This window comes from Seriola aureovittata, chromosome 12, assembly GCF_021018895.1.
Source record: "Seriola aureovittata isolate HTS-2021-v1 ecotype China chromosome 12, ASM2101889v1, whole genome shotgun sequence".
NCBI lineage: Eukaryota > Metazoa > Chordata > Actinopteri > Carangiformes > Carangidae > Seriola > Seriola aureovittata.
This window is the reverse complement of record NC_079375.1, coordinates 2377110-2389231: the sequence shown is the minus strand read 5'-3', so window position 1 is coordinate 2389231 and position 12122 is coordinate 2377110. Positions and strand designations below refer to the sequence as shown.

At 41.7% G+C, this 12122-nt stretch overlaps 2 protein-coding genes across 3 annotated transcripts; both read left to right on the top strand.

Annotated features, from left to right (window-relative positions):
- Positions 1–364: 364 nt before the first annotated feature.
- Positions 365–6365, top strand: LOC130178852 (zinc finger protein 2-like). The gene is made up of 3 exons (XM_056391402.1): positions 365–906; positions 4450–4510; positions 4888–6365. The coding sequence occupies exons 1-3, from the start codon at positions 574–576 to the stop codon at positions 5814–5816; spliced, it is 1323 nt and encodes a 440-aa protein (XP_056247377.1). The 5' UTR covers positions 365–573; the 3' UTR covers positions 5817–6365.
- Positions 6366–7208: 843 nt separating this feature from the next.
- LOC130178849 (zinc finger protein 184-like) lies at positions 7209–11624 on the top strand. Of its 2 annotated transcripts, none has more exons than XM_056391398.1 (4): positions 7209–7912; positions 8566–8657; positions 8761–8848; positions 9679–11624. In XM_056391398.1, exons 1-4 carry the CDS (start codon positions 7594–7596, stop codon positions 10599–10601), a joined length of 1422 nt encoding a protein of 473 aa, XP_056247373.1. In that variant the 5' UTR covers positions 7209–7593; the 3' UTR covers positions 10602–11624. The 2 variants fall into 2 exon arrangements, with proteins under 2 accessions (XP_056247373.1, XP_056247372.1); XM_056391397.1 differs by having other exon boundaries at positions 7210–7912; positions 8566–8663.
- Positions 11625–12122: the final 498 nt, after the last annotated feature.

The following is a 12122-nucleotide window of genomic DNA, read 5'->3' as shown; positions in this document are numbered from 1 at the left end:
TATTTCTTCTTATAGATTGTCTGCAATTTTATCCACCAATTTATTCAATTTATTTAGATCTATTTAATTAAATAATTTCTTAAACTGCTTATGTGCTCTATTTTGGTCTTTTTATATCGTTTTAATCAAATTAGTTTTTTTATTTTAACCTAGCTATTTTAAGATTATAGCATTCTTTAAATGTACCTACTTATTTTTTTAACCTATTTGTTAACCTACTTTTTTAAAAAATATTTTTCCCTTTCTATTTTTTTATTCTTAATGCATTCATTTACTGAATTATTTACTCTTTTTTACTGTAGTTTAGTTTATTTACTTTAGTTATTTTTACTTTACAACAGCAGGCTCTTATTTTGAAGTCAGCGGTGTTTTCCCGGAAGTGCGAGTCGGGCGGAAACAGAAAAACATAATCGCTCATCTTTTGTAGTCGCAGACGGGCAGCATTAATGTCCAAACAGATTTAGTCTGCGGCTCCTTCATCGACGTCGCCGCGTGTGTTACAGGCTGTCGGAGCCCCGTGCGGTCCGTTAGGAGGAGTCTGAGCCCGGCCCGGTTTCCTCTCGAGCAGCGGGAATGGCCGTTTTGACCAGCAAGGCGCTCCACGAGCAGCTGTCTATCATCATGGGCGCGCTGACCAAAGCGGCGGTGGCGGAGATCTGCGAGGTGGTGGACGAGGGCTACGCGGTGCTGCAGATGGAGATCACCCGGAGCCACAAGGAGAACGAGGACCTGAAGAAGAAACTGCACCTCATTGAGTCCATCGTGGTCCGGGGGAGCGGCGGGGGAAAGGCCGAGCTGGAGGTCGTAGTGGCCGCGCAGCAAGCGGAACTCCCGCAGCAGCAGCAGCAGCAGCAGGAGGAGGAGCACGGAGGAGACGGAGGAGCTGCGGTGGTGGTGCGGGTGGAGGTAAACACACGGCGGCTTGGCTTCATTATCTCATGTCTTAACGGTTCTTATCCACACCGCTTGATTAAGTTGTATTACCACACTGTCAAAATACTCCTTTACAAGATAAAGTCAAAGGAAAATGTACTTGAAGTAGTAAAAGTATCATGTCCCTGTGGCTGTCGTGTCATTAGGTCGATGTTACTCATGCACTAATGTGTCAGGGCTGCAGGTTTGCTCCATATCATGTCTGTCCGCATAATCTGAGTAACAGCGAATTACAATAGAAAATCTATAGAAGTGTAATACATTGATGTACGAAAAACAAATGTGCTCTGTTTTCCTGAATTAACAAGATCATTATTTCAGGATTCTGATATAATCAAGTGGATGCGTTACACTTCCATAAATATCAACTATCACATCCTCCATCTTGTGGTTGTGGTCCTGACTGTGGTGGCAGTTTCTGTCATTTTTGTCCCAGTTTTACAGGTTTCCCTCAGGTGCATGTAATCAAGTTGTGACATCTCTGAGCAATAGATGCTGACTAGAAAACACAGGAGAATCACAACTCCATATCTGGTAAAGGGCCTTGAAAGGGTACAGGAAAAACTCTACTGGGTTCTGGGAGAGGCCTGTAGAAAGTCACTTTCCAATCTAGTTTTTTTTCCAAATGTAGTTTTAAGCTTTTGTTTGGAGGCAGAGAAAGTCCGTACTGGCTAATGTATTTTTTTCCCATTATCTCAATAAAGCTCGCTATCCCAATAACGATTTTGTTATCTCAAGATAATGAGATATTATCAGGAGAAAATGACATTTTGTTATCTCGAGATAACGAGATATCATCAGGAGAAGGTTTTTTTCTTATAGCGAGATAATTATCCTGTCATCTTGAGATAACAAAGCTTGTTTTCTTATTATTATGACTTGGATCATCAGAGATCAGATGGAAACTTCTAGAGCTGTAAACTGAAAATGTCAGGATGACGCATTGATCAACATCAGAGAATATTTCAATCAAGGGCAGAAATCACACCGTGTCTTTTCATAAAGCTAACGAGTTACTAAGGAGTGTTGCTAAGGAGCAGTGTTACTGCGACTTAGTGTATGGGCTTCAGTCTAAATGGTTTTTCTCCTGATAATATCTCGTTTTCTCGGGATAAGGAGCTCTGTTATTTTGAGATAACGCGATAAAAAAATATTTATATGCTTCCATAGTTTTGAGGACTTTGGCAGGTGTTTATAGTGTTTACATCGTCTGCGATAGCGTCACAACACTTTACAGATGTGTAGTTGAGCTCAAAATGAAGTCACGTGACTTCAAGGACGGCGGTGGCCTGACCCATGAGTCCTCAGTCGGAACGTCAACATGCTGATGGCGTCGCAGCTGCTGTATCATCTCTAGTTTTATGTAGTTGAATCTATAACAATGCATTACTCATTGCTTTACTGCCCTTTTCGTGTAGTTAACTACTCAAACTTACAAATCTAAGGACAAGAATCATTTTTCCTTTTTACATTATCATTGCTCCTCTACTGTAACTGAACCTCCTCTGACCAGCCCCGGAGGCTGTGAAGACATGTACGGACTATGCATTCATCAGACAGTCACCACCACACGCTTGACCTTTGTGTGGCGCTGTGCAAAAGCCGAGGGCTGGCGGCACTCAGTGGTCACACAGCGATGATGTCGTCATGCCTGAACCTCAGCCGGAGGCACAATCACTGTGACCATACTGAGGCGGTTACTGTTCACAAAACCAAACCTGGCCTCCCAGCACCTTCCCATGAGTAGTGGAGTATTTTACCTGTTTGATTTTTGTTAGAACCTGTGAACAAGTCGACACTTTTTGGATTAAACTCAACTGATTGGCTTTTTTTTTTCGCCAGCATGTGACTTTTTGTTCTTATATTTTGTTATAATTCCGTATCCACATGTGCAGTTCAAGTAGTTAACAGCTTTCGTTAACTAAACTGGATTTCTCCCTGGCATAGCTCTGCTGTTGTTCAGCTTCTTCAACTGTGAAGCAACTGGTGGCTGCAGAGCTGTGCTATCCAAGTAGCTTCCTACTGTTGCAACACATGCAAACAGACAAAACACAAACAACTTCAGAAACTCACAACAACTTCAGGTTAGGACTACACCTTCATGGTACGCAGTGTACCAGGTGAGCCACCAGGGTCACCTGGAAACACCTCCGTCGTGTTGTGAGTATTTGCAGCACATGTTTTGTCAAATCGATGTTTTTTGAATCTGTTTGTGTTTCTTCCGTTTACATGTGTTTTCTGAAGTTGCAGTGAGTTGAGTTCTCTGGCTTCCCCAACACGGCAGCTGACACAAGACGAAACAAAAACCTCTCGTCAGCCACAGCAACACCCAAGGACAGTATTAATTATACTAGATAATTAAAATAAGTGTATGTACACTGTACACGTATATCATATCATTATATTATAATACTCAAGATAATCAGGCTGTAATTTGAAGATAAAAGAAAAGGGGACTTATGTGTGAAGAAGATCCAGTCTTTTTGGAAATTAGTTAATACAAGCATTGTTTTCACACTGTTATAATTTTAGATCATCATTGATTAATCTGCCAATTAATCGTTTTGTCGTCTTCAAATGAAACTGACGATATTCAGTTTACTGTCATCAAACCCTCTCATTACTTTACTTAAGAAATGACAAACGATTACGTGTTAATCAGAGTAGTTGGAGATTCATTTTCTGTTGATCATTTTATTGATTAACTGATTAATAATTGAAGCTCTGTATAGTTTATTCTCGCAGTATAAAGCTGTTCATTATTCCCACATGTTTCCTACAGCACCGTGTTTTCTCAGAGTAAAAACATCTGATCATGTTGACCTTAGTGCTTCCCCATAGTTTTTTTTTATTTTTGCTTTAGTAATAATATTGATAATATAGGAGCAGATACAAGTCATTGCATCTTTTCTTTTAAAAATACACATTAGCTGCCCTTGTGCCCAGAGCAGACGTGGATGCAATTATATTTTTAATCCCATATAATCTCCAAATCAGCAGTTAATTATGTCCTTATCTCTGCTGTCACAGTGATGTTGATCCTTTATCTCAAGATAAATGTTTTTTATTTATTTTCATCTCAGGCTCGTTACCTCAAGCTGAAAGCCGGATTTTGGTGATAATGTGTTAATTATCTCGTTATCTCATGAAACCAAAAGGTCGTTCTTGAGATAATGTGTTAGTTAACTTTGAGGTAATGGGATTAAATCAGAATCAGTAACCGTGCATTGATATGTAGACTTACTGTTGGTCCCTCAGTGTTGTTAACAATTGTATAGTGTTAGTGAATCATTGGCTGGAGCTTGATCTTGGCTTGAACAATTGTTAGATCTTAATCCCTGATTTCATCTTTTTAATTAGTTTCTCATTAAAATTTAAATTAACTGTAAAGACACGTCAGCCAATCAGGACTCAAGGGACATTTTTATCTTGATTAATTAGCTGTTTTTAAAAAAAATTTGTCTGGTATGTAGAGATAAAACATTAATATCTCGTATGACTGTTCGTCTGCTGCAGCTTCCTGAGGTGGTGCTGATCAAGGATGAAGACTCGGACAGTAATGACACCTTTGAGGAAGGTGAGTGGAAACCACACACTCACAGCCAGGGCTTCTCAACCTCTGGCTCGGGGCCTCAAATAGGGCCACTGGTTAGATAAATGGGTACAAGCGGGACATTAGCACAGCACAGGTTCTGTGAGGGACCCACTGCAAAGGACCTCAGCAAAATAAGTTAAGAAATATCAAAGTGTTTCTTTCCACTGAAACATTAGAGGGCTTTAAATTTGAAACAGTTACAGGAAGTGTTGAGTTTGTATTGGCGCGTAATGTACTGACTTGAGAACAAATCAGTGTTCAGGTTCATACAGTAAATGGTTTAGATGGACATTTTCAGGACTGGAGACTTGTTTTGTTTTTTTTACCTTGGTGAGGATGTACTCTGTCTTTTCTTTCAGATCACCAAACCTCTGCTGATGGAGGGACGGCTGCAGCCAGAGAGACCGTCACGTCTCCCATCAGCCGGAGTATGAAGAGACACTGGCCGGGAAACGATGAGGCTGAGAAGAAGTCGTCCTCCGAGCAGGTCATGCTGAAAACATCCAAGCTGACCACAGGGACGCAGAAGAAGAGCGTGTCCGTCTACACTCTGGACTCTCCTCGCAGCGAGCCGGGCTGCTCCGCTCAGCTCGGCGGCAGCGATGAGGTGGAGGCCGGCGAGTCGGTTTGTTCCTTCTCCTCACAGCTGGACCCAGACATCCATCTGGTCCACCAGGATTGCTCGCTGGTTTCTCCGAACAGACAGACTTACTTTGGCGCCAGCTCTCTGATGGATTCTCAGTCTCCTTCAAACAGAGCAGAAATGGATCTCAGTCTCACGTGGACCAAACAGTCAAAAAGTCAGATGTCTTTTGCTCAGTTTCACCAAAACGAAAACATGGACGGTGACGCTTTCGGGCTCAAGCTGGTGAGCGTGTCGGGCTCGACCTCCACGGACTGCCAGCTGTCCGAGAGCAGCAACTCTGCGTTTGAGTACGAGGACGCCGACATGATGAACTTCGCCCTCTACAGGGACCAGTCGGGCCGGTCTCAGCTCTGTAACGGGCAGCCGGGCGCCGGCGCCCGAGGGAAACGCTTCATATGCTCCATCTGCAGCAAGACGTACGCCACATCTCAGAACCTTGACGTTCACATGCGGATCCACACGGGCGAGAGGCCGTTCAGCTGCAGCCAGTGTGGCAAGAAGTTCACCCAGTCGGCTCACCTGAAGTCGCACCTGAGCGTGCACTCCGGAGAACGGCCGTACGCCTGCACGCTCTGCTCCAGGAGCTTCATCGTCAAATACAGCCTCAAGTTACACATGAAGAAATGTCACCCAAACATCTGAGGGGAACGAGTGTGTTTATGTTCTGTAAATATCCGGTTTTAAAAAGAAGAAATGTCACTTAAAATTCTCAAGTACAATTTTTTTAAAATGGTGCAGAAAGCAAATTGAGCCCCAATGTTTGTTTTAAAAGATATTGAACAGTTCAAGTTTTATGTTTAAACATTAGCCCATAGATCAGTTAATTTATATAACTTAATAATTTATTATCTTTTTAGTCTTTTACAAAATAATTTCCAAATATTTGATGATTCCAGCTTCTTAAATGTGATAATTTGTCTTTTAACATGACAGTAAACTGAATATCTTTGGTTTTGGTTTTTTGACATTTGAAGATGTCACCATGACATTTTTCTGTTTTTTTGCCTGTTTTTGTTGATGAAACCTCAAATTTTCCAGATTTCTGTTGAGCTCTGTCTCTCCTGTTTAAATTATTGTGTATAGATCAAAAATCATTTCATATGAAAGGTCGATGGTTGTGTAAAAAAGTAAAACACTATAAATGAAATCCAGTTTATGTGCCCTTCTTGTTAATAAAACAAATTATCTAATTGTTTTGTATCAGTTATTGCTTTTGTGAATAAAGATTTGTGTTTGTACACTCAGGATTCAAATTTCACACAAGGAATTGAAATGTATTTAAATACAAAGTTGAAGGGAAAATGTTGATGAATATAGTCGCTGGAGCAGTAATGTTTTTTTATGCTGTTTTCATATGAGAACGTTTTCCAGAGAATTCAAAGAATTGTTTACATAAGACAATATTTGACCTAGAGTTGGGTTTTTTTATGATATAATTAGCTTGTTCTAAAAAATAAATTAAGATTGTTTTTTACAGATGAGATTATTTAGTCGTGGTGTAGCTGACGTTGATAATGAAGCCACATTAAGGCACATCACCATGAAGTAAACGTTCAAAATTAGCTAGAGCTGAACTTTAGATCTCATTTTCACACAACATGAAGACTGTGGATTTTGTCCTCCATCTCTTACTCTTTGTGTTGGGAAGGGATCAAAAGACGAGCTTGAATTGATGTGAACATATCCTTTAACTATCATTTAACATCTGGCCATTCAACATGATTCTCATTGTAAGAACAGACGAAAAACAGCATGGTTCAAGTTACAAAAGGAAGGACAACAACCACAAAACAACTACAAAGAGACGCACAGCGGCGAAAGATGCAAAACAGCCACAAAATGACAAAAACACTAAGTGATTAGTAATAATAATGATAACATTAATAACAATTATAATAACGTCATCATTATATAATAATAATACAATAATAATAATACTTATTATTTTTATTATTATAAAAAGAAAAAACTATCCAAATCATTGAGCTTCCTTTTTTTGCATGTTTTCATCTGTAATAGCGATCTGAAATCTTTGGGGTTGGTTGGACAGAAAATAGCGATGTGAATACGTTACTGAGGTCATTAGTTGTAAATCTGAATGCAAATCAAATGTGTCTGACGTCACATTTTCAGGTACAAGATCTAAGATTTTAAACACGTCTGCTTTTTGGGTGAGTGAATGTTTTCAGGTTTTCATAAATGGAATGTTTTTGGAAACTTGCACATGCGCACTTTGGGTTTTGTCTAGTCGTTTTTCGCTCCTCTCATCACTTCCTGGTTTGTGTGGGGACTGTTTACGCCAGGTAGGATCACACATTCAAAAACGCGCAGCGGGCGCGCTGCGGTTCCGCCTTTATTACCTGCCTCGAGCTGGTGATTTGGATTCTGTTCAAACAAAGAGGCGCGCGGTGGATTGAAAATGTCCCCGGCCGCTGCCTTTCACGCTCAGCTGGCCTCCATAATGGAGGTGCTGGCCAACACGGCGGTGGCGGAGATTTGTGAGCTCGTGGACAGCGGATACTCGGTGCTGCAGCTGGAGATCTCGCGGAGCCGCAAAGAGAACGAGGTGCTGCGAAGAAAACTGCGGCTCATGGAGCTCCGCGCCGCTCGCGCCACCGCACTGCGAGCCGCGGCTACAGGCAGCGGCACCGCGCTGCTGCATGCGAGCGGCCGGGCTCGAGCTCAGCTGCCCGCTCATCACCCAGGCAACGATCCGAGGAGGAATCGAACACCTGGAGGTAACCGTTAAAAGAGTTTAATTTATGGAGAGTAAAGAACGCAACAAGTAGAACGTTTTTCTGGAACGTGGGTTGTGTTTACTTGCCCTCCAACAAATTCCGCTAACATTTTAAGGTTCAAAGCCACCAGAGAATAATGGTCAAAAGTGGGAAAATAATCCCCAAATTGTGAAATAAAAGGACAAAATGTTCCTTTAATAGTTTTAGCAAGCTCACTCTTATAGTTACAAGTAAGTAACTAAGAAGCAACTCAATTTATACTTACTAGCTTCTGTCAGAGCTGTCAACCTTATGTTTTGCTAAGTTTTTCAGTTGACATGGAAACTGCTCTTGGTCTTCCTCAGTATTACTTTCAAACTTCATCTGCTGAGGAAGACCAGGCAGTGCAGTTGAAAGCTCTAGATTCTACACAATAATCTTTGCCCCATTTCCATACAATATACCAAATACTATAATCGGCATGGCACTCTTCACTGTTGATAAAATAAATAAGAAAGTAGCAGCTCTTCCGTTACCTATGTGCATTGCATTATGGGACAGTATGAGCCACCAAGAGTAGTTTAAAAAACATAATTGAAAAAATTTGAGTCAAAAATTAAACAAAAGCAGCATGTATTTGGGAAACGGACGTCACAATAAATCATGTCTTCCAGGTGAGCCGGTGCTGTCCAGAGTGCCCCTCCAGGAGCTGCCTCAGTGCGTAGACCCCAAGCCGCCCTCTGACTCTGTACCAGAAACAACACAGGTAACGGTAGGTAGGAGAACGAGTGAATACAGCGTTCCTTCTTTAACCCCTCCAGTCCTGGTGTTGTCCCTCACTCGGTGTTCCCTTTCTGCTGTGATTACAGCCTGCTGCAGGTGAGTCAGCCAACCTGACAACCACAGTGATCAAAGTGGAGGACGATGACGAGTCCTGGTCCCAGTCTGAGCAGGACAGTAAGTACAGGACATGTGGACTAGAGGCATTTGTGGGTTAACTAGGTGACTACCATCTGAGAAGCAACCCTCAGACCTAGTCCATCTGCTGCCCCCGACTCAAGACCTGCTGTATTACTGCGGATCTTAAATCAGGGTGTGTAAAACCTGAGAGGATCCGAGGTGACTTGAGAGAAAATCTGTTTTTGAGGCAAACAGAGAGGGAGGTAAAAGAAATTCTGTCCAGGTCAAACACATTCTGGATCAGGTCTACTTATCCTAGAGCCAGTCTTGCTGTCTTCAGGTTCTTTTTGGGTCGGGTGTCTGTTTTTCTTTTTCTTAAAAATACGTAGTTTGGGTTTGGGTAGGTTTTCCTCAGATCTGGTTTGGTTCCGGTCCAAACATTTGGACCTGTGAAAACCTTGAATGTGGCCCAGGTAATGTGAGACCATTATAATTAGTTAATTTCTTTTTGTGGGTTAATTGTAGCTGATGTCCATGATGTCGTGAGGACTCTCAGTGGTCCAGGTCATGGTATTTCTAAGAGCTATACAAAGGCATCTGGACTTGCTTGAGGTTCTTGAAGACGTATCGACTCTCGTCTGAAAGGGTTCTTTAGTTCTAACTCTTAACTTTGAGAGTTGTTGACACACCTGGCTATCATGTGAGTCGTTATGGTCACATGAGTCAGGAGTTGGGTTCCAAATGAATCTTGGGATAGGTCGGATCCTTTGTGGCCATATTTCTGATTTAAATTTATTTTCCACATACATCATTGTAGTTTAAGTGAACCTGTGGAAATTTGAACAGTTGTGTAAAAGGTGTGATATTCTGCTTTTCTTTCTCTCCAGAGAGTTTCTCTCGTGTTGTTGAAGGACAGGTGACTGAGACAGAAGCTCCACCCACGATGACCAAACAGGAAACAGTAGATGAAGGCGGCGATTCATCACGATCCTGGATGAGCGGGGAAGTCAGTTCCACTTCTGCGTCCGTCCACAAAACCCTGAACACCAGCCAGAGGTCGGACACCAGCAGTTACGAATGTCTGATGTATGAGCCGCAGCTCCAGCACGGTTCCCTCCCTACCCAGAATCCTCTGAGCGAGGATCCCTGCTGCTCGTACGTGTTGAACGCCAGTGTGTTAAGTGTTTCAGCTGATTCAGGCAGCAGCAACAGCGGCAGCAGCTTCCCTTTCACCGTCAGTGAGGTGAGTCTGTCTGCAGCAGAGCACCAGCAGCCTGCAACGTTCACAGACAACCAGCAGAGGGCGCCACCTGCTCCAGATGAGCCTCAGCATCCAGTGAGGAAAGAGGTGACAGGAAGACAAAATGCTTTCACCAGGAGGGAAGGGTGGAGACATCAGGATGGAGTCAACAGTGCCGCCAACCACAGCAGAGAGGATGGCGGCGGGAAGTCGTTTGTCTGTAACTGCTGCGGCAAAACTCTGGCCTGCCTGAAGAACCTGAAGACTCACATGAGGGTTCACACAGGCGAGAAGCCGTTCGTCTGCGTGCTCTGTGGCAAACGCTTCTCCGACTCCAGCAACCTGAAACGCCACCAGAGCGTCCACACCGGGGAGAAACGCTACGGCTGTGTGCACTGCGGCAAACGCTTCGCCCAGTCAGGATCCCTGAAGGTCCACATGACGGTCCACACGGACTGTAAACAGTTCAGGTGTTCATACTGTGGCAAGACGTTTATATCAGGCAGCCACCTGCGGCGGCACATCACAGTCCACGCAGCCGAGAAACGGTTCACTCCCACTGTACAGTGACAGTGCCGGCAAAGCTTCAGGGGTCAGATCCCACCAGCTGAACAGCTGTTGACTTTCTCCTGCACTTTATTCAGTTCTGCCTCTAAAAAAAAAAAATATCACTGCAATGTTTTTTGTTGAAGTCTCCTCACTTGATCATGTTGGTGATTTAAAATCTAAATAACTTAGAAGAGTCATCATGAAACTATGGTTATAAATGAACTCGCCGGACTTGAGATTCAGTTTTTTGTCTGTTAAATTGTTATTTGTTGTTTCATTGAGGAAATGTCCTGTTAAGTGATTTTAAGTCACATTCCCTTTTACTAAAGCTGTTTTTCATGTTTTGTTTTGATTTTTGGCTTTTTTTTTCTCTCTGCCGTGTGACATCATTTCAGCTTCTGTTTATTTGCTATAGAAACTTTCAAAAGTGGCAAATTATCTGGATTCACAGACTTGATTGTACTGTGCTATTTTATTTATAATTTTTTTATATATAATGTTAACCAGATAGTGATGCTACAGTTATAACCACCTTCACTGACAAAAATGAAATCCAATTTTTGACATTTCCAAACCACAGATAATTATTTTCATTACCAATAAATCTGCTGATTATTTCTCATTGTTTTTTTTTTTTACATAAAATGTCAGAAAATAGTGAAAATACCTGTTTATAATTACCAACATCCTTTGAATGTGGTGTTTTGTCCAACCAACAGTTAAAACCTAAAAACATTCAGTTTATTATCATGTACAACAAAGAAAATCGTCTGTCAACCGACTGACTGTTGTTGACTGTTTCTGTTTTAGCAGTTCCTCTGTGTTAGAAAATAAATCTGCATGTTTGTCTTTAACAGTTAAATCTGCAACTCTTCTCCATGAATAACCAACAGCTGTTCGTTCAGTATTTATCAGTTTTGATTTTATCGTGGGATGAGTGAAGACGAAGCACAGTTGTCATGTTTGCATTTTGTGATACTGTCACTGACTGGTTTTTTTTGTGATCATGACATTTTGTAATAAAAACAGCTGCTGTCTCTGCTCTCTGATGTTGAGTTTCACAAAGAATAAATAGATCTTTTTCATTGTTAAAAACTATTCTATTCTGTTCAAAGACAGGTCGTGATCTGTTTCTGATGCATTTGGTGGATTTTTAAAGATCCAAGGATCCAGGATTTTCAAGCACAGGTGAAAGACGTACTGTGACAGTAGTGTTACACCACGCCAGTGTAGCACAGAAACCAGATTTCTGAGATAATGATCTCGGTAATTCAGAAAAGCAGAGCGGATTTCTTTTTCTCAAGTGAATGCATTACACTGCTGTGGTGTAAATACTCGATTACAAATAAGAGTATTAGCAGCAAACATATGCTAAAAGTTTCAAAAGTAAAAGTGTTGATTCTGCAGAATGGCCCATTTTAGAAGAATCTATATTCAATTTCTAATTATTGATGCATGAATGAGTAAACATCACTTTAAGAGATGGAGCTAAGTTAAAGTCTTAACCTGTAGTGATATAATTACTTTGTTTAGTAAGACAAG

What these genes read in the sequence shown, in the direction of transcription:
- LOC130178852 (XM_056391402.1), top strand. Translation starts at nt 574, where the DNA reads ATGGCCGTTTTGACCAGCAAGGCGCTCCACGAGCAGCTGTCTATCATC. An exon ending in CGGTGGTGGTGCGGGTGGAG is followed by an intron (nt 907 to 4,449) that starts GTAAACACACGG and finishes CGTCTGCTGCAG; the next exon opens with CTTCCTGAGGTGGTGCTGAT. An exon ending in TAATGACACCTTTGAGGAAG is followed by an intron (nt 4,511 to 4,887) that starts GTGAGTGGAAAC and finishes CTTTTCTTTCAG; the next exon opens with ATCACCAAACCTCTGCTGAT.
- LOC130178849 (XM_056391397.1), top strand. Translation starts at nt 7,594, where the DNA reads ATGTCCCCGGCCGCTGCCTTTCACGCTCAGCTGGCCTCCATAATGGAG. An exon ending in GAGGAATCGAACACCTGGAG is followed by an intron (nt 7,913 to 8,565) that starts GTAACCGTTAAA and finishes CATGTCTTCCAG; the next exon opens with GTGAGCCGGTGCTGTCCAGA. An exon ending in GTCCCAGTCTGAGCAGGACA is followed by an intron (nt 8,849 to 9,678) that starts GTAAGTACAGGA and finishes CTTTCTCTCCAG; the next exon opens with AGAGTTTCTCTCGTGTTGTT.